The following is a 21,782-nucleotide window of genomic DNA, read 5'->3' on the forward strand; positions in this document are numbered from 1 at the left end:
AGAAGTGGTAAACCAAATATCTAAAGTTGGATGCAATGATTGCATGTGAAGAGGAGTAGAAGAAAAGCAAAGAAGAATGGTTCTGGGTCATACATGAGTGGTGTCCAGAAAGAAGTTACCAGGAATTCTCAAAGAGGTCCTTGATAAGCAGGTTTGATTTCAGGATGAAATTTGATTTCAGGGTTAGGCATGGTTTACTCATTTCAACTTATTTACATTCTTTAATACGTTTGTTGAGCAATGCTTTCATGGGTAACCTCCCTCTCTTTCTCTCACTTAGGATAAGACAACATGTCCAGCTCTGGGATTATGCTGAATGTCTTAAACCATTTTTCAAATGTTAGGTTTGGCAAAGCACATATTATGTTTTGCCAAGTGCTTTTCCCCATCATGTTAAAACTCTGTGTATTTCAAGGGAAATTTTATTTGCATGTCTCTGATTTATTCACCCCTAACTTATCAAAATGTCATTTTGAAAATGCTGTTATTTGATGTTTAAGAGCCCCCATAAGACTTTTTTTCTGAATCTTTCATCTGGCAACCAGTGTGTTTCATCTGGTCACCACCAAGGAATCCAGGTTCTGTTTGGGAAATGGGCTGAGGAAGGCACCCCGTTTGTATCTCAAGAACTTTCTTCAGTCTTCTGGAGACTTTTATTATAGCTCACCTCTCCCTCCCTCATGCACCACCCAACTTCCACCCACCATCACTCTCTCTTCTTCTCCCCTGAATTCTATTTCTCTGTGTCTTTGATGTAAATATGTTCCTCGTTCTTTGCCTGTCATTGGACTTCAGTGAGAATGGCCTTCCTGGTTACTGTCTGGGCAACTTATTAGTGTAATTCAATTTCTGTGTTATAACCTAATTTCAGTCTAGGCAGTGGGGAAGAAAGGATTGCTCAATGTTAATAGCCTTTATTGTTGCTGTTGTGTGTGTTCTTTTTCTCTACTCTACAGTTAAATGGATTTCAAATGTGGGGCTGGATAGGAGAGGTATTGTCATTTGTTTTTGTGTTCAATGGCTTTTGAACTTCTTACCATCACTTCAAGGCCCTTTGCAATCTGGGCACTGCCTCTCTCTCAAAACCCGTGACTCTTTTCCTTTGTTCATGATATTCTGGCTGCTATGGAATTCTTGCAGTTTTTCAGGTGTAACAACTTTCTTCCGACCTGGTGACCCTTGCACTTGTTTCTTTCTGCTTCAACATTCTTCTTTCTTCCAGTTCTTTGCTTGGCAAACTCCATCAATCTTGCAAAATCTTAAGTTAACTGGCCATTTCAAAGAATCTACGTATGACTACTTAATCCAGTATAGGTTCTCACAGAAACTTGTTTTTCTTTCATCATAGCACATTTTGTAATTTGCACTTATAGAATTATGCCTTCCTTTATTTAACACTTCTGTTCATCCCTAGACTGAACGCTTCTCTAGAAAAGGCCGTGGCCAGTTAGCATATTATCACATATTCCTAGCCTAGCACAGTGAAGGCCTCAACAAATACTTGAATTAATATACTCAACAAATACTTGAATTGAGAAAAGGAAAGGGATACAAAATAATGAAAACTTAGAGATGGTTTCTATTAGCATTATTAAATTATATAACTTATTATTGTTACATAACTCATTATTAACAGCTTGAAGATCTGGAAGGATATTTCAGAAAACCTAATTTTGTCTTACCCAAGTAGACTTTTGAAAGACTAAAGAGCTTTTGGAGTTTTTCAGCAGTTTAAGGAAAGCCCAGCTTGATCAATAGAATTATTCCCCCAAAGTCTCTGTCCTTTGTTTTAAAATGAGAAAACACTGTATTCTCACAATGTCTTTCATGCTCAAAGACCTAACAACTATTAATTAATCCACAAAAATATATCTGGCTCCAAAAGGTAGAATCTGGGACTTAAGGTTTATCTGCAAAAGCCTGCTTTGCCCCCAAGCCATGGCAACTTCCTGAGCTCTGTCCTTAAAATCCTCCTAGCTCAGGAGGTAGCAGATGATTCTGTAAAACCTGCCACAGGCTTTTGACTCCTGCAGGGTTATCCATAGACATGTCTTACACTCTGTTGATAAAAATAAACAAGATAAAGATTTAACATGTTATAAACAGGGTTCTTTTTCTTGATCATTTCTTTAGGGGGAAAAGAAAAAGTACCCTGAAAATAATTAGGTCTCATTAACCTAATAATAGAGAATATACAAGATCAGGAAACAAATGCATATTGACAGATTTGGTGATTCATGTACAAAACTGTTGCAATATTATAGCACTTTCTAAGCAACCACACTGATTCTCAGGAAATGATTTCCGTCTCTTCTACTGGAATCCTATGGATTTACATACATGTGGCATAAATAACGTCTTCCGTCAGTGAACTGGGTAGTTTCCACCCTGAAATTTTAGATTCAGATTAGGAATGTATTTTGGCCAATATTCAAAAGAAATAAATGCTTTGTTCTGTTTAACTATGCTGCTCACAATCTATTTTCTTAAAAGGAACATTAAGAAAGGGAACATGACTCCCAAAGGGTGTTAGCCTCTATGAGAGCATCCAAAATGGCAGATTTCATTTTACAAAGTGAATAATTATTCTACAACATGGTGGACCTAATACATTTGGCCCAAAGCCAAGGTCTCTCATGTTTCCCGGAGGATGTTTAGTAGAGTTATCTGAATATGAGATATAAAGGAAATGAGATTTATATATCCCAACATTTTAGAAATAAATATACCTGAAGATCCATACAGTAGAGATGATGGATAATAACACCAAAGGAAAGAATGTCATTCATTCTCAGAAATATTTTCCTGTATGTTATTTCATATATAATAGCTCATCCTGGTAGGTACGGCCAAGGAAACTACTGCCAGGACTCCTGGATGACTCTGGAAGCCACCCTAAGGCATGGTGGAAGTGAGGAAAGTTGGAGAGATGAAAGTAGGGAACATACCAGAGTGTGGAAAGAGTATGTGAGTCCTGATAAAAAGAACACAGTATCAGATTAATCAGATGTAAATAAAACTTCATAGGTTCTGAAAAATAATTAAAGTGTCAGTGTGAATGATAATGAATGGCCTGTAATTAATCAGATTTTCTCTCTGGGGAAATGGGTGATTACTGGGGCATTGCTCATCAATATAGATAATTCATAAATAAGAATTTGGGATGAAGATAATGTTTCTGCCTTTAAAATAACACTAAGTAAGAAATTCAATTCAAGTAGAGATTGATGGATAAAAGTTGAATGTTATCCATGTTCACAAGACACAACAAGATAAGCGCTCAAAGAGATGATCCGGGAAAACCCAAGTCAAGACTAGGAAGTAAGCTGATTGGTAGTTCCAAAACTTTTTAGAACTAGTGGCACTGTGTGTGTGAGAGAGTATGTGTGTGTGTGTGTGTGTGTGTGAATGAGAGAGGGAGAGAAAGAAGGAAAAAGAGAGAAGAGAAAAATATACAGATACACAGCAAAAAAGAGTGAGATAAGTTGCAAGGTAAAAAACTTAAAAATTATTGTTTTTGCTTCTGTTTAGCAGGACTTCCCGATGTTACTTTTCCAAGGTCATTGGGGCTAAAATAGAGTATTGGGCAAATAGATCTATTATCTATTACTGTATTGTCTATAATTAGTAATATTCAAAGTGAGTTTTATTTATTTAGAACTGAGGCTGCAGAGAAACCCTGCTATATGCAAGTAAATCAACAAATAGCCTTAAGTGTAGGCAGGTAAATTAAGAAAACTATTTCTGAATATTCTAATGGTTCTTCTGATATTAGTTTATACTTGTTATAGTAGCATAGAAAATTCACAATTAAAAATTATATAATAATTTTTGATTAATTTTTTAAATAACCATAATTTGGATTTTATATATATTATAATTTTTATGTAAAAATCTTTGGGGCACGTTTTTGCACTGTTGAAATATAAGTGCATAGATATTTTATGTATAAACATACAGATAAACACAAACACAGACATTTACTGAGCTCCATTTTCAGCCTAACTTTTGCCATGTTTCATGAACTACTTCAGAGCAAACTTTTTGTGCGTTATTTTTACAGAATAATCCAGCTCTTTATAATTATTTGTGTACTTTATTTTCTGTGTAATCCAAATTTATTTAAAATAAAACCAAACAAATAAATCATTTATTTTCCTATTTATTGGAGAATTACAGTGTGCCAGCCTTTATACGAAGTCTTAATAGTAAAACGATAAATAAGACATAGTCCTCCCTCCAAATAGCTTATAGCTCAGTAACAGCAATAAAGGAAATAGGCAATTTTAGTGCGATGGGGCTGGAATAGAGTCCAGACCTAGCTGCTATTGAGAGACAGATCAAAGAAGGGCTACTAATTCAAATTTAAGGAATTAGAGAAATCCTTTCTAGAGAAAATGCTAAGTTGAGATCCACGTAATTAATTTTGAAAACAATATACTAATATATCTAATTATATTGAAAAAATGGCTTTCACCACAAATGTTAGGCATATATTTATTAATATCTGCAACTAGCAACATTGTTTTAATAAACTTTTAATTTCTTATTACATCAATTCACAAACATGTCTTTCCTGAACAAGTACTAGTACCAAAAGCAATCTAAGTAGAAGTACGATATAATAAAGAAAATACAAGTCATGGCCTCTAACTTCAAGACATTTACAATCCAGCCATGGAACAAGTCTATTACCTATGAAATAAGAGTGAACAATACAAAGCAACGCATGAACATGTGCTGGGATGAAAGGACTATAATTGTTATAGGAAATCCAAGCTCCTTCAGGGTAACAGCCATGTCTTAATCACGTTACTACTCCTGGCTTGAGGGTATGTGTTTGAGAGAGGATAATAAACAACGTAAATTGGGGACCATGATGCTATAGAAAATGTGAAAATGAAATAACAAAAGTGCTATTGAAAGAAGGTTGCTCTGGAATTGCTGCCTAGGATCAGTGGCGGGGATGGGAGAGTACGATAAGGTCAGAAGCATTTCAAGGCTTGGGTGAGGGTTTGGGGGTGCACAAGGAGAAGCATATGGGCACCACAACCATTGAGGAGAAATTTCATCAGAAAATGATGACTTATCCAAAGGGCCAGGGAGAAAATAAAGAACATAAAGAAAATGTGTTCTAATCCTAGATACATGTTTGCTACTAATAGAGATGGGCTCAGTGGAAAGAGGGAATCAGTTTGGGAAGGCACTGATGAAGGGTTTAACTTGGGGGATTTCATTTCTATAATGACAGAGACGACATCCTAGAACAAATGACTAATTTACACTCAGAGATATAGGATAAGATAAAGGAGAGAAAGTATACAAGCGTAGACCTGTGTAATACAAGCTTGGAAGTAAAAACAAAGACCATTAAATTTTCATTATGCCTTCATTCAACACATATTTACTGAGTCCTTAACATGTTCTAGCAATGCTTGTAGTCATAGGAATGGAGTAATGAACACAGGAGACAGTGTCCTTGCCCTCATGGAACTAAAATTCTAATGGGGTAACAAACTAACAAAAACAAATGCTGTAGTATGCCATCTGGTGGTAAGGTCTATAGAGTAAATTAAGGTAAGAGAGCAGTGTGGATGGAAATGGTGTGGTTTCTTGTTTGTTCATTTGTAGGTTCCTTTCTGTTTTTTGTTTGTTTTTTTATCTCTCTCTGCACAATCTTGGCTTACTGCAACCTCCACCCCAGGGTTCAAGTGATTCTCCTGCCTCAGCCTAACAAGTAGCTGGGACTACAGGTGAGTGCCACCACACCTGGCTAATTTTGTATAATTTTAGTAAAGATGGGGTTTTACCATGTTGGCCAGGCTGGTCTTGAACTCCTGACCGAAAATGAGCCCCTGCCTCGGCCTCCCAAAGTGCTGAGATTACAGGCATGAGATTACACCTGGCCCCTCTGGGTTTTGTTTGTTTATTTGTTTTTGTTTCATTATTTTTTTAAGGGAGATTAGGGAAGACCTATCTAAAAAGGTGACATCAGAGCAGAGATGTGAAGCAAAGGAACATATGAGATATCCAAATTTCTGGGCACCAAATAAATAAATAAAGAGATAGAGGCAAAAGCAGGTGGAATGGCCCTGCAGAGGTATCAGCTTCATTGGAGCAGGAGAGAGGAGAAGAAAGGGAGAGGTGAGACTGGGGAGGTTGATGAATCTTCTAGGGCCTAGTGAACCATTGGATGCTTCTCAGCTTTTACCTGGGGTAGACTAAAAGCCAGGGAGGATTTTGAGTCAAGGAGTGATATGAGATGGACCGAATGTTTATTTCCCCTTAAAATTCACATGTTGAAATCCTAAACTCCAGTGTAATGCTATTAGGAGTTAATTAGGTCATAAAGGTGGAGCTCTCATGAATAGGATTAACGGCTTTTTAAAAGGAACCCCGGCTCTCTTGCCTTCTTTTTACCATGTGAGGATACAAGGAGAAGTCAGCTGTTTGCAACCCAGAAGAGGGTCCTCACCAGATCCTGATCAGAATGGAATGCTGATCTTGGACTTCCAGCCTCTATATCTATGAAAAACAAATTTCTGTTGTTTAAAAGCCACCTTGTCTATGGTATCTGTTGTAGTAATAAACTAACTAATCTAAGTAACATAATCTAATTTACGTTTTAACAGGATCACTCCCACTGTTGTGTTGAAAATAAACAGTAGAAAGTGGAAGTGGGTAAACAGGGAGAATATTTCAACAAACTGGGTGACAGATGATAGTAATGGTGGTTAGAAATGAACTGATTCTGGATATATTTTGAAGTAGAGCAAACTGGTTTCTTTGATGTTCATTTATGTTACAACAGGAACAAGGGAAGATGACTGTTAGTGTTTTGACTGAAGCACCTGGAGGAACGAAGTTAGCATCTTGTGAAATGGAGGAGACTTGTGAAATGGAGAACTGGTTTGGGCAAAAAACGGCATCAGTTTCAGATATACTACATTTAGGATGTATATTAGAATTGTGTGTAAAAATGCCAGAATTTGTAGTACTGAAGTTCAAAGCTGTGGTCCATGCTGGAAATAGAAATTTAAAAGTGGCTAGTGTTACATGGTCTGTAAAGCTACAACACTAAATGAGATGCCCTAGGGAATGATTATAGAGAGAAAAAATAAAAACTGAGTTCCAAAATGAAGAGGGACCAGTAAAGGGATTGAAAAGAGGTGGCTCTCCAGCTAATTGGAGAGTCATGAGAAAGTGGTTTACTGGTAGCCATGATAGGAAAATGTTTCTTTTTAATAAATAATTTAGATTCAGGGGATATATGTGCTTATTTGTTACATGGATATACTGCATACTGGTGGGAGTTGGGCTTCCAGTGTACTCATTACTCAAATAGTGAGCATGGTACCCAATAGGCAATTGATTCAAGAAGAGAGCTATCAATTGGGTTAAATGCTCAGATAGACCTACTGAAGAGAGAATTGAGAAGTTACTGATGGATTTAACAACATGGAGGTAATCGGTGACCTGGATAAGAGGTGAATGATTGAGATAAAAGCCTAAATAGAGTTGGTTCAAGAGACAAAGGAAGGGCAGAAATTAGAATTAGCAAATGTAGATAATTATTTTGAGAAATTCTTATCCTAAAGTAAAGCAGAGTGAGGAGAAATAGTTAGAGTGAGGATGTGGGATCTGGAATATGAAAAGTAATAGAAAACAGGAACACTGAAGCAAAAAAAGAAATTGTTTTTAGTGCTGAGGATGGGACATCCCAAAGACAACAGGGATGGAATAGCTAGAGATAGACAGGAATACAGTCATCATGGTGCAATATCCTGTAAGCCAATAAGACTGGAAGCATATTGACCAATATGAAATATAGCAGGAAAGACAAGTCGAATGAGTATAGAGGAAAAGCATATTGTATTTATCGAAAAAGAGGTCATTAAAAGAAAGAAGTATCAAAACATATCAGAAAGGTTGGTCTTATGTGTTTTTAAGATATATATAATACTTTATTCATTTATGTTATTTATAACATTTCAGGTACTCTTTTACCCACTAGGATACAACAATACACAAAAAAATGGGTCTTATGGAAGCATCTTATGGATGCCGAGTCTATTAATTGTTTTTGAAGACAACAACAACAATAACAAAAAAGCTATCAACATTTACAATAAGCCCCCTGTAGTCTCTGGTTCCTATTATTCATATCCTTTTGTAATCCTCTCCCCTTGTGTGAACTAGACTTACTGACTTACTTTTAACCAAAAGAATGTGGCAAAGGTGATGACATATTGCTTTTACAATTAGGTTACAAGAGATTTTGACTTCCATCTTGCTAGCAAACTCTCCCTCTTGACTTCTCATCTTGGATGCTTTGAAAACGCAAGCTGTTATGTTGGAGAAATCTATGTGCCAAAGAAATAAGAACAGCCTTTGGCCAACATTCCTGGAAGAACTGAACCCAGATAACAACCACATAAGTGAGCTTGAAAGCAGACCTTCCCCACACAAGCCTTCAGATGAGATCCCAATTCTGGCTGACACTTTTGTTGCAACGTTTTGAGAGACTCCAAGCTAGATCCCTCTACTAAGTGATGCCCCAATTCCTGATCCACAGAAAAATGAGATAATAACCTATGGTGTTCTAAGTTGCTGAGTTTTGTGGTAATTTATTTTGTATCAGTAGATGAAGAATATAATGACTTAACCACTCACCAACTGTTCCAATGGAGGAATGACATCTTTCAAGATATGCTGTGAATGATTCCTTCTGTGTCGGGATATCTGCAAATATATTGACATTGGATATTACTACATAATCTTTCTTAATAGAATTTAGTAAGAATACACATAAAAATAACCTATTCAGTGTTATTCAAGCATGTGAATTAAGTAGACATAAAATGAGAAGTAAATGTTTTGGACATTGACTAAATTGAATAAAATATGTACTCAAAGATGGCTGGCTGCAACCACATCTCAAACCCAATTCTCTTCTTACCATGTAACCTGGACACCCCTTTCCTTCAAATGTTGGAGTCTGTGTTCTCTCATGTTAACCTGGGCAGAACTTATGCCTGCTTCAATCAAAAAGTACAGCAGAAGTTCCACTCTATGACTTCAAAGATTGGAAAACAAAAATGTCATACATTCTCCTGTGTCCTCTGAGAACCCTCACTCTTGGAAAATATGTTGGAGGAAACCCAAATCACACCCACAGAGTGAGCACATGGAAAGCCTTATAGGTTTCCAATTGATAGAAAGGCTGAGGTTCCAGCAGACGGCCAGCATCAACCACTAAGCTTGTCCTCTACCCTTCACAGGCTCTGGTGATCATCATTCTATTCCCTATCTCTATGATATCAATTGTTTTATAGCTCCCCCAAATGAGTGAGAACATGTGAAGTAAGAAATGATAAATGCTCAGGTTAATGAATACCCCAATTATCCTGATTTGATTATTACATATTGTAGACCGTGTTAAAACATCACACTACTCCATACATATATATACCCATTATGTACCCCTGATAATTAAAAAATGGAACATTAAATTTAAAAAGAGCCTTAGCCTGGGCGACATAGTGAGACTCCAACTCTACAAAAAAAAAAAAAATTTAATTAGCTAGGCATGGTGGCACACACCTATAGTCAGTCCCTAGCTACCCCAGAGGCTCAAGTGGGAGAATCACTTGAGCCAGGATTTCGAGGCTGCAGTAAGTTATGATCAATACAACTGCACTCCAGCCTGGGCAACAGAGTGAGATCCCACTCTAAAAAAAAAATTAAATTGAAAAAAGAACTCCCGGTGATTGCCTTTTGGCCACTGAGTTTTCCCCAACCTTCAAACTTCCCAGAAGAGACCTCAAATATATTGTTGGGTAGAAACAAGCTATTCTTGCCGTGCTTCATCTGAATTTTTGGCCAGACTCTAAGCATGATAAAAACATTGTTTCACACCTCTATGTTTCAAGGTGATTTGTAACTAGGACAAAATATTTCATATTGAAATGTTTTTTGTTGATGATGTGAGCTCAGTTTTTTCAGAATCAACGTTCTATTAAGTCTCATGTCTTCTATTATTAACCAGATGTGTTTAAATACTCAAAAATCACACTTTCTTTATGTGCTTTTGGAACAAATTAAAAGAAATCTTTTTTTTTTTTTTTTTTTTTTTGAGACAGAGTCTGGCTCTGTCGCCCAGGCTGGAGTGCGGTGGCCGGTGGCCGGATCTCAGCTCACTGCAAGCTCCGCCTCCCGGGTTTACGCCATTCTCCTGCCTCAGCCTCCCAAGTAGCTGGGACTACGCCCGCCTCGTCGCCCGGCTAGTTTTTTGTATTCTTTAGTAGAGACGGGGTTTCACCGTATTAGCCAGGGTGGTCTCGATCTCCTGACCTTGTGATCCGCCCGTCTCGGCCTCCCAAAGTGCTGGGATTACAGGCTTGAGCCACCGCGCCCGGCCTAAAAGAAATCTTAATGTTCTTTCCCCTGAAGTATGAGAGACAGATTCTACAATGAAACAAAAAGAGAAAGATAATTTACAATCAAATCTTATACTGTTTTATAATTTAATCAGAAGCTCTCATTAATATTGTTTCATATTTACATGGAGAGAGAGAGAAGGAAGGAAGAAGGGGCATGAGGAGGATGAGAAAGAGAGAGAGAAAGAGGGAGAGAGGGCAGTGTAAGAAATTAAAGAAATAAAGCAGGCCTGAGTACTATGTCTAGGCAAGGACTTTATTGTTTTTAGTTCTGGTTACTGGCACATGCAACTGACTGAAGGAATTAGATCAATGTCTGTGAAGATTTTGAGAGAATTGTTTTACCAAAAAAAAAAAAAAAAATCAGAATCCGGGCCTAAAAACTCTATGACTCTATACAACTCTGGGGCCCCACATTTGCTCTATGAAAACTGGGTTATGAAGAAAGTAAAAATCTAAGGAGATAATTCTCCCCAATGTTTGCTTCACAGGTGGCCTATGGGAGATAATTGAGAAGGAAGAGACTTCAGAAAGCAGGGTGAGAAACCCTGGAGAACAGTGGCCATGGGGAATTTCAGAAAGGAGAGCCAGGGACTGTCTCGACTTCCGGGGAAGTTGTCTCACAGAGTCTGACCAGTAGGATTTAATTATTGTTTTGATCCAGTGACTGTTGGCTGTTTACCTATTTTTTCTTTTACAAATGAGAAAGGTTTTTGTTTGTTTGTTTTTCCCAGGTACCAAGTTATTGCTGCATTGTTGTCTATTTGATGCAGTGGGGAAAGTGGTAGAGAGAACTTATATCTCAAGCTCTAAATCACTTATCTGTGCTGTCTCCCCACTCCTCCCGCAAAACCTGGACTTTACGGAGAGAGCTGTTTATCACTAGAGATTCTGAAACTTGAGTTTGATGCTGTAACTGGATGGGACTTTAGGCTGTGTCCTTCAGGGAGGTGGATGGATGGATTGCTAAGTGCTGGGAAACAGGTATAAATGGCTATATGGTGAAGGGTAGGGAGGGCTGAACGGCAGGCTGGCTGTTCACCAAAATTTCATCCTCTTTTCTAGATGCTACATTTCGCAGCCCGCCTTGCAGTTTGGAGTGGCCATGTGACTAGTTCAGACCAACGGATGTGAGCAGAAACAATGCCAGCCACTCCCTGGCTAAGGCTATTAACCAGCAAGTGTTTCCCCTCCATGTCCTCTCTTTCTTCATACCCTGGCTGGGAAAACAATGAACAAGGCCCTATGGAGGCATGAAGATGCAAGATGGAAGGAGTTTGGACTCTGAATCACCACGTGGGGAAAACCATACATAGGCTAGTAAAACTCACTTTGTTTTCTTTAGTAAATTTTTATTGTGGAATAATTTTATATTTAAGAGAAAAGTTGCAGAGGGAGTTCCTGCAGAAAACTTTCATCTAACTGTTACATAAGTGAGAATAAGCTTCTATTTTTTGGAACTTCCATCTATTTTAGAGGATCTTACAGCTGCTAGCATTACCTTAAATATGTTACCCATAATTGATGCTCAATTAACGTCTAAATGAAAGGTCTTATGCATAAGGAAACTGAGGGCAGACTACTTAGTTAATGGGAGTGATCCTAGAAACCCAAAATTCAGACTTATTAATTATCCACTGATACTTCAGCTTCTTCTCAGGAGTGGAAGAACATATGCATTTAGTATCTAAACCTCTTTAAAAACAGAAATTTATTTTATCTTGCTATACATTTAGAATGTACTACTCTTAATTACTACTCATTATACTAAGATTTATACTCTCCACTGAAAATTTCATACATATGTCGTATATTTAACTTTCAAGAGTGGAAGAGTTCCAAGATGGAAGGAGGTTTTTTGTTCTATTTCCTTAAAACCCAGCTAGATTTCCAGTCTTAGGGCAAAAGTAATTCTCCTGGAAAGTAAAGAATCTCAAGTTTTAAGTGTTAGAGAAGTAGCAAGTAAATGTCTCCACAACATTGATGAGTGGGCACGCGGCCTTTAACTATGTCAGTTGGACCATTTATTCTATGGCTAACTCCATGCCCTCTTTCATCTGACCACTACTAAATTCTTATGGGCTCTAAATATTGTCTGTAAATATTCCCCTCCACTCACCTATAGAAAGCTTTTGTTTAAGGTAATGTTTGGAAATGTGTGGTGTACATATTATTAGGGGCATGAGAGATTATTTTAACTGATGAGTGTTTTCATTGTAATGAATTATAAAACCCTAAGGTTTCATAGAAAAATGTATCACACCAAAACCATTTACTAGTGATATGAATATATTTTATTTTAAAATAAAGCTATTTAAGTTTAAATAATATAGTTAAATAAGTAATTTATGGTATGAAATATGGAAAAAACTCACAAACATAGTAAGTGAATGACTATAGTTTGGGAAACAAATTTAAATCAGAAGACTCAAAACAGAAACTGAACACATACTTATTTCACCTTTGAAGGGGCCTGTTGAGTCCATGGTACAAATAAGAATGCAAATTGAGAAATGTATACAAAGGTAATATTGTATGCTAACATTTATTGAGTACTTATTGTCTGCCAGGCATGGTTCTATATGTTTTGCATTTATTAGCATGTTTAATTCTCACCCAAACCTGAAAAGGTTAATAATACTAACCATTTTTATAAGTATCGAAGTGTAAATACAGTTTAAGTAACTTTGAAAATCCATAGCTAATGAAAGGCATAGGTGGTATTTTAACTGAGATCTAAGAATAAGCTCAACTATGACACTTTATTGTTTCTCCAGCAATATAAGTGTCTGTGTGTGTGTGTGTGTGTGTGTGTGTAAGCAGTCACTAAATTCTTGGGGAGCTTCAAAGTTGAGACCCTCCCTGTGCATAAAAGACTATTTCTAAGGTAGAAATTTAGAGTCAGACTTATAAATTTGTACACATTTATACAGGACGCTAGAAATCAGGCTTCAAATCTGTTATGAATCATCTTAATACTCCTTTAGGGAAAATAATATTGCTGATCATTCCTAAATCAATAAACTAGCCAATCTATCATTTTCAACCAGGTTATGAAGATGTCGAAAAAAGAGAGCTTTCATCACCTGTCTTTGCTTTAATGTTGTTCTCAGTAAAGCATTAGGCCAAGAAATATGTGATCACTCCAAATCAGATTATGTTGACTGAGACTTATGATTTAGGAAATTCTGGATCCAAAATGGCTTAATTGGTTTGCATGGATATCAGGAAAAATTAGGATATTTCAGGTTGTCTTTACATAATATACTTAATTGAAATAATAATTATAAAGAAAACTTGGGTCAACCAAAATCTCATCAAGTAAGTTTGAAGGGAAAAAAGTCTCTCCTAAGCCATAGTACAAATAACAGAAAATGTTATAGTACTTATATACATATTGATTAATAGCTTATTATTATCTGATAATTTTATAGTTATTATGGGACACACTCTTGACAAATATTCCAGCTTGAAACATTAGATGTCCTTATGAACCATTTATTTCTACCCAGAAAACATTTCACATTTAGTACATCCATATGTCAGTAATTTCTAATAGTAGGTGATCAAAATATACTTGCTTATGTTATAAAATCTCTACTACCAGTACTGCAGAGAGAATTTCATTTTAAACAGTAGTTTAAAGTCTTCCTCAACAATCTCAGAACTTTTTAAATGTATCTGATATCAAAACCCTACATTTTATTCTTCAAGTTGCTTAGATTAAGTTTCAGAATGCAGACAAAGGAGGGTTCCAACATTTGGTCTTCAGTCCTTTTCACTTTTGCTAGAATTGTTCATTAATTATTGAATTTTGAAAACTTGAATAGAAGAATAATATTAGCAGTAGCTTGATACAACTTTATTTCAATAAATTATTTTCTCTCAAAAACAGAAGCATTTTTGTAAAGCTTCTGAGAAGCTTTAATGTATTATTTTTATATGAGTCTCTTTTATTTTGTTTCCAAGTGTTTTTATATAATATGTAAGTCCCCCCTCTAAACAGAAGCGAACATGTATATATGTCTATTGCATAATTAAATGTTAACAGCCTCATTTATTTTGCTAGTACTTATATTTATAAATGATGGAATGTTGGTTTCAATATCATGCTAAAATTCCCATTTGAAAAATTTTGTGAATTTCTACCTCTTAACTTACTTGCAATATTTTATAAAAAGAGAAGGGGCCCTGACAATTCTGTTTCTCTGAACTGTTTATTAAGAGTTTCATTCAAGGTGGCATAACTATGTCTTAAATTATTTTTATTACAATATTCTGCATATTAAGTAACTGAGTTTTCCTAATAAATGTTTGAACTGATGGTAACCCTTCTTTTGGGGAGAAAAAAAAGTCCGACCTTATCTTTTACTGCATGTGGGCAATCTTGTTTTCAATGGTGCTATTTCCTATTGAATTATCACGTCCTGCAAATAGGAATGATTTGTAACTACCATTGAAAAAACTTGAAATATAAATTTCTTCTGACTTGGATTATTTTGAACCTAGTATTACTGAAAATCTGTGTTTTTCCTTATTTATCACCACCCACCACTCTCTCCCTTTCTACTTCTGTTCTTCCCCTCCCCAGGTACTTAGCTTTCTAATTGTGCAAAGCAAAATGGAAAAAGATAGTATTCTGAATATATAATGCCTATTTTCCTTCAAATTTCTCTTTGTTCTTGTTAGGATATAGATCATAATTAAGTTTTTCAGATATCTTTTTCTCCAAAAAGAGGAATTAAAAAGTCAGTTTTTCAAAGTGTCGTCATTTTTTCTTCCATTCCTTTTTCATTTATATCTATTTAAAGGATATGAAACTGATGGGCGGGATTAGTATGTGATATATTACATACTGTAAAAATAACAGAATTTGGGCATATTATTTTCCTTGTGTAGGAGGGTCTACTATGAAAGTTATACATAAACATGAAACATTCCACACAGCTCTGATTTTAAATAGATTACCATTTTTGATGAAAGTTTATATCTTGTGGCTTAGAATTGAAATAAAATCACTTGAAGAAAAGCATTAGTTTGTTCCAACATTTTCACAGACATGTACGTTTCTGAGGCGTACCTCCCATTAGCAACGTCCCTGGATACTTGGATGAAAAGCAGAAATAAATCCGTGGTTAAGTTTAGTTTTTATCTTTACAGCTTCTCAAAAGTTTTTTTGGTGTATCCCAATTCTTACATTCAAATCTTCATTTATTTTGCCAAATTCTATTTCTTAAAGCTATTACAATCAGAAATTAAGGAAAGTTAGTGAAGCTTTTTTTTTCTTTACAGTTAATCTTCTAATTTTAACTATTTGTGAACACATATAAAATTTATCCATGTCCCACAATTATTCTAACACTATCTAAATGCATCTTTTCATAATCCTAATGGGAGCAAATATCATAAACCAAAGAAAGACCCAATTTTTCTGTTTTGTTCCTTATTAATGTATGATAAGTAAACTGTTTCACATTTCCACTTTCCTCCATCTGCCCACAATATCATTCAATTGCCATAGTGGACATCCAGAAACAAATGTTCTCTCTTTTTTGGGGGGAGGGGGTCTTTTCCCTAAGCCTCTTTTGATTGTATGTTATTGTCAGTCAGAAATCTGACACTCTCTTGTTTTCTTTTTTATCCCCTGCACAAAATGAAAGGAAATGATTAAAAAACCTTCTTGAGGACAAATAAAAGTTTATCAGCTTTTCAAAAATGCGTGGATCTTTTTTTGGTAAACATCTGCGTCACCTGCAATACCCACCAGCCTCTCACTCCTGGGGTAAGTCTAGCTGAGTTAAAGTCAGCTTCAACCACATTTTCCTGTATCCCAGATAGCCAACGGGAAGGGTTTGCTAAAATTATTCTAACTCCTTAATATTCTTTCTCTGCTTTATTTAGTCCAAAACACATGTGTTCCACAAAGAAAATCAAACTACCTCGTGACCTTACTATTTAAATAAAAATTATAGATCATACACACATTTTCTTGCTTATTGCTGAATACCATTCCCTTTAGCTTTCCCTTATCTTTTTTGTATATTTTCACTAGATTGTTTCTCTCTAGAAGTTTTCTCAGACTGAGAGGGGTCATTCATATGGTACCTGGACATACCACAATTTTAGCCTTCAAATCGGCTTTTCAGATAAGAAGCACCAGAGCCAAGAAACTCAGAGATGCCTGGATAATGTAATTTTCTTGGTTTTTCTCTGTAGAATCACTTATTTTTTAGTCATGAATTTCTAAATTGGTACAATGAGAAACTCAGGGCCAAAATAGACATATAAACATTTTATTCTACTCATAGTATTACTAATGGTATTAGATCTAAGACATTATATAATTCATCAAAGCCAAAGCTATAGTTCCTGCCATTAGCAGATAAAATAACTTATTCATCTCTTTCACCCCCAATAATATAAGCACTTATTCTCTTGATATAAACAAAATGAAATAGTTTAGGGAGTAGATTAAGAAAATGTAGGTGGGTAATCTTGAACCAAACTGACATTGTCGCCACAACTCAAGTCATATGTTATATTTAAAATAAAAGATTTAAGACAACAGAATACAATACCAAGAACTACCTCACAAATACCTCATAAGAAAACAACATAGAAAATAATTAAGGATCTGAATGCTAAAATTATCTACCTATTCCTAACCAAATAAAACAAATCATTGTCAAATCACCATTGGCTATGTTTGAAAGAAACAATTTCTATCTAATTTAATGATGTTTAACTGTCTGGAAATTCTTAAATTAGAATCAGGCTTAATTTTCAGTCTCAAATATAAATGTTTCTTCCATTGCCCAGAAAGGCTTTGGTTGAAATAGGAAGTTTACTTCTTACTTCTTCAAGTGTATGTTCCATCACTGAAGAAGAAATTCTCTTTTATGAAAGCTCTGACCCACAATATATCTAATTTAATCCATGATATGTCAAGTTTGACAAAGGTATCTACCCACAGTCAGCTGTCAGTAGTCCACTGACACCTTTCTTCATACATCACTATTTCTTAATGCAAAGGTGGAAAAGTGTTAACTCACTGAAAATGGTCTGCCTGTGTTGGAAGGTCACTTCTAACAGTATTGTGGGAAGCCAAACTTTGAACAATTATAACATTCTTTCAAGAATTCACAGGTTCTCAGTCAAAGATTTAAAATAAGCATATTGAATGTCCTCAGTATCTTTAGTCAATAGCAAATAACTGTATCCTCCCAGTTTCCTTTCTTCACTTGTTCTTTGAGGTTTTCAGAGACCCTAAACTCACCTTCTGCTGCCGAAAAAGCAGATTTAGTTCTGAAGGTTAATCCAACTCAGCAGGATTGAAGGATGGCACTTTTCCTTGGTCGTAAGTATGTTGGCTCAGGCCAGACAGCTGTTAGGACATTCTCCTCTGGGAATCATGCCCTCAACACCCACCGTTGATGCACATACATGGTCTACTGGCTGCCGACTTCCATGCCCATCTGCTCAAATGGCATGGTGCCCACTCACAAGTTGGCTGGATTCTTGCCCTTAGTGTGTAGGTGCCAGGCAATGATGGGTTTAGATGGGCAGCCTGCATAATACTACAAGTGACAAATTTTTTTTCTTTTTTTCTCTGTACAATATCTGTCCTCTGTGCTTCCCTGAAAGAGAAACTTGTGTTTCTCCACCTTCGATTATACCTGTGGACACATGTGGCCTTGTACGGTATGTCCAAATGTATCCAACCTGCCACCAACAGTAAGATGAAAGGGGAGAATTCACAGAGCCCCACATGACAAGTGCTAACACTGAAATGGGTTGGATTGTGAAAATCCTGACCACCTGGAGTCTGTCAGAAGATATTTACCATGGGTGTAAGTACAGCAGACCTCTCATAGATAGCAGTGGCATCAGGAAGCAGCTTAAGTTACAGCACTTTTGTCTGTTGCAGTTCCAGCACAAATCATTTGCCTTGCATTGAAAAGGCACATACAACAGCAAGGGAAATAAATCAAGCAAAAAGAACAAGCTTAATGGGAGCACAATTTATATGTTCAATGAGGGCAAGGGTGCAAGCTATGATATTCAGACCTCAGAAATAACCCTGACTGGAGGTCTTAATGGAAAGAAAAAGAAACAGAAATAGCATCTCTCTTTCTAATCTACAGCAAACCCATGGAGAGGAATAGATTGGCATAGGAGGTTGTGACTTTAATGATCCAAAGCATATGAATGCTTGTTAGCAGACAGCAGACAGACATAAGTAAGAACAACAGTAATGGCTGCATCTGCAGCCTGGCCTATGGCACTAAACCCAATCAGGCAGTATTGGAGAGCTGTGCCGGAAGGTATGTTAAAGCCGTGCTTTCCTTGTGTGTTTATTTAAGGGTGATTGAATTCAGGGTGTTGTCAGTCTGCCTTGGAGAATGGTTATCCAATGTGCAGGCATGATCTTTCTCTCTGAATATGCTCTGTTGAGTCAGTTAGTTATGTGTGACTACTTGATCTGTCCTAGTCTTTATACAGTGCCAACATTCTCCAGTCCAAGTTCCAAAGGAACAGGGCCTAAAAACTTTTGGCTCCAGAATCAAATTAGGCTTCTCTGCTTCCCTAGCCAGAAGTGCACAAATACCCAATGGCCAAAACCAAAGAATTTGACATTGTGGAATGAATAGAGCTGTCATATACCACTAAAGTGTAGAAATATCTACTGTTTGAAGTCAAGACTAGTTCAACATCTTCAGTAATCAGAACAGACTTCTCTGGACACCTTTATGGGTTAGTCTGGGTTTTGATTGGAAATGTTTCTGGCAAGCTGTTGATTCCAGATATCAGAAATGTAAGAACATACGGTTTAAAAGAGAAAGTCTGCCGTTTTTTTCTGTCAAAGAAATTCTTCAAGGCAGCACATTTTTATAAAAGATGGGTCCTTCATTTACCTCCAGGTTAGCACCACTTACTTAGATGTATTCTAAAAGAGAACTAGTCAAAGAAGAGGTAAATCAGTAATAGTTGAAAAAATATTATTTGAAGCTAAATTGGGAGTTAGCTCAGGAGTTTCTGGTGAAAATAGAAAAAAGAATGAGTAGATTGATCTAAAATTCGTTAATCTGATCAATGTGATACGATTTAGCTATCAAAGTTCCCTGATAAATCATTTGTCTCACAGCTTGTCACATCCCAAGGTTGTAACAGTAAGAATCACATAAAACTAATTTCTTGAAAACGAAGAAAAGCAGATGTCCTATCAAGGGACTCTTGAGGGCAAGGGGCATGTTTTATTCATCTTTAAATCTGCAATACTTAGCATAGTGTATAACACCATATTGGAATTGGCCTTTCAACTTTTATATTGTACCTCTTTATATATGTGACCTATTATTTATTTGAATTCACCACAAACCTCAATAGCTTTACCCTAAGATACCTTGTTAGAAACATATTCATCATTCTTTTTAAAATATGAACCAAGTCAGTTGCAAGCCTTTTCCAAGTGGACTTCCATAATTTCTTTTAGGAGCTTTGACATCTACTCTTACTGAAATAAGATTGAATTTTCAAAATGACCCCCCACAATGAGTCTTTAATTGAAATAACTGATCCTACCTTGGATACTAGTTCTTTGACCTGTGTAGCATATATAATACTTGGAGCTTAGGTTCCTCTTCTACAGAAAAAAAACCTGACCTTTTGATTGGAAATAATAATACAGATAGGTGGGCCGGTATGGTGGCTCACTCCTGTAATCCCAGCACTTTGGGAGGCCCAGGTGGGCGGATCATGAGGTCAAAAGATGGAGACCACCCTGGCCAACATGGTGAAACACCGTCTCTACTAAAAATACAAAAATCAGCTGGGTGTGGTGACGCCCACCTGTAGTCCCAGCTACTTGGGAGGCTGAGGCAGGAGAATCGCTTGAACCCGGGAGGCAGAGATTGCTGTGAGCTGAGATCACACCTCTGCACTCCAGCTTGGTGACAAGAGTGAGACTCCATCACAAAAAAAGTAAATATTTATAGATAGATAGATAGATAGATAGATAGATACAGATATGAATATAGTTATAGATACATTTCTGCTTCTAATAGAATTATACTTATGTGTATAATTGTTTTAGATTGTCTTATATTCTATTATCATTTATCCTCTGAATGAATTATTTAACCTCTTGGTACTTCTATTTTATCAAAATATGACATGGTATAGTACTTATACCTCATAAGATTGTAAAAGAAATTTAAAAATTAATACATATATAGCTTAGAGCACCTGATAAGCCTTCATAATTATGATCTTCCCCATAACAACTGTATTATTCATCTTTCAGCTGATATTCCAGTAAATGGGTAAATACATTCTAGTAAATTGATAATTATCATTAAACCAATATATTTATGAAATTCTTTCATGCTTCTATAAACTCTTTTGAAATGATTTATTTCTTTCCTTGAAAAGAAATTCTAACCATTTTCTTCTAAGACATTTGAAAGCATTTTATTAGAAAAACCTTCAAACACACAAGGAGATGGGAGTACACAGGGCATGTTCACCAGGAGGCAGGAATCTTAAGATCATCTTCAAATTCTGCCTATCCCAATCTCACCTCTGACTTTCAATAATTTGTCTCACACAAACTATATCTTTCCCTCCCATGATTCCCAAGTCTTGTCCTGTTCTAGCATCAGCCTAATGTCAAAACTCTCATTATCTAAATCTAAATCTTATTATCTCACCAACTGAAAGACTAAAATCTACTCCTCTACATCACCTAAATTCAGCGTTGAAGGAAGTTGAGCTAGACTGAGAGCAGCTATTAAGTAACAAGTGGGATTAAAACACAGGTTATTTTGTTCTAGAGCCAATAGTGTTTAACAAGTACCATGTTCCATCAATGCTATGAGGTAGTTATGATCATTGCCTCAGCTGCATCAATGATGAATCTAAGGCAAGTGGGAAAACGTTGCAAAGTTTGTAGGAGTCAGAGTCTATTGGTTAGCCCAGATTCATCTGATTAAAAACCTCATGCATTCTGTCCCCAAAACTTTCAAATGCTGTACCTACTGCCTCTCAAAGTGGATATTCAACAAATACCTGTTAGCTCACTATCCTTTACATTGTATTGTTTGCAGATTAAGATATGGAATAATATTTATGACACTTTTACTCTGTTATTTTACATATAATCAAGTGCCTATTTTCTATTTTAATCATGTTTCAGATAAGGTTTTTTTATAACCATTTAGAACATTATCTAAGGTGAAATAATGATAGCAATACTTCGGAAATCAGGGAGATGAGTAGACTAAAGATTTGTGTTTACCACTCTATTCATTCAAAAGTAGTTATGAATTTTTATTTGTTGAATCC

General features: G+C 36.1%; 1 protein-coding gene across 3 annotated transcripts in view; it reads right to left on the minus strand.

Moving 5' to 3' along the window:
* Positions 1 to 21,782, minus strand: part of ARHGAP15 (Rho GTPase activating protein 15) — a 653,192-nt gene that overhangs the window by 562,618 nt on the left and 68,792 nt on the right. For all 3 annotated transcript variants that reach the window (XM_033231613.1, XM_033231614.1, XM_033231615.1), the window contains exon 3: positions 8,674 to 8,742. In XM_033231613.1, the coding sequence (XP_033087504.1) occupies positions 8,674 to 8,742 (69 nt within the window). The remainder of the gene's footprint in view (positions 1 to 8,673; positions 8,743 to 21,782) is intronic.

The sequence above is a fragment of the Trachypithecus francoisi genome, unplaced genomic scaffold (genome assembly GCF_009764315.1).
Source record: "Trachypithecus francoisi isolate TF-2019V2 unplaced genomic scaffold, Tfra_2.0 Lachesis_group13, whole genome shotgun sequence".
Taxonomy (NCBI): domain Eukaryota; kingdom Metazoa; phylum Chordata; class Mammalia; order Primates; family Cercopithecidae; genus Trachypithecus; species Trachypithecus francoisi.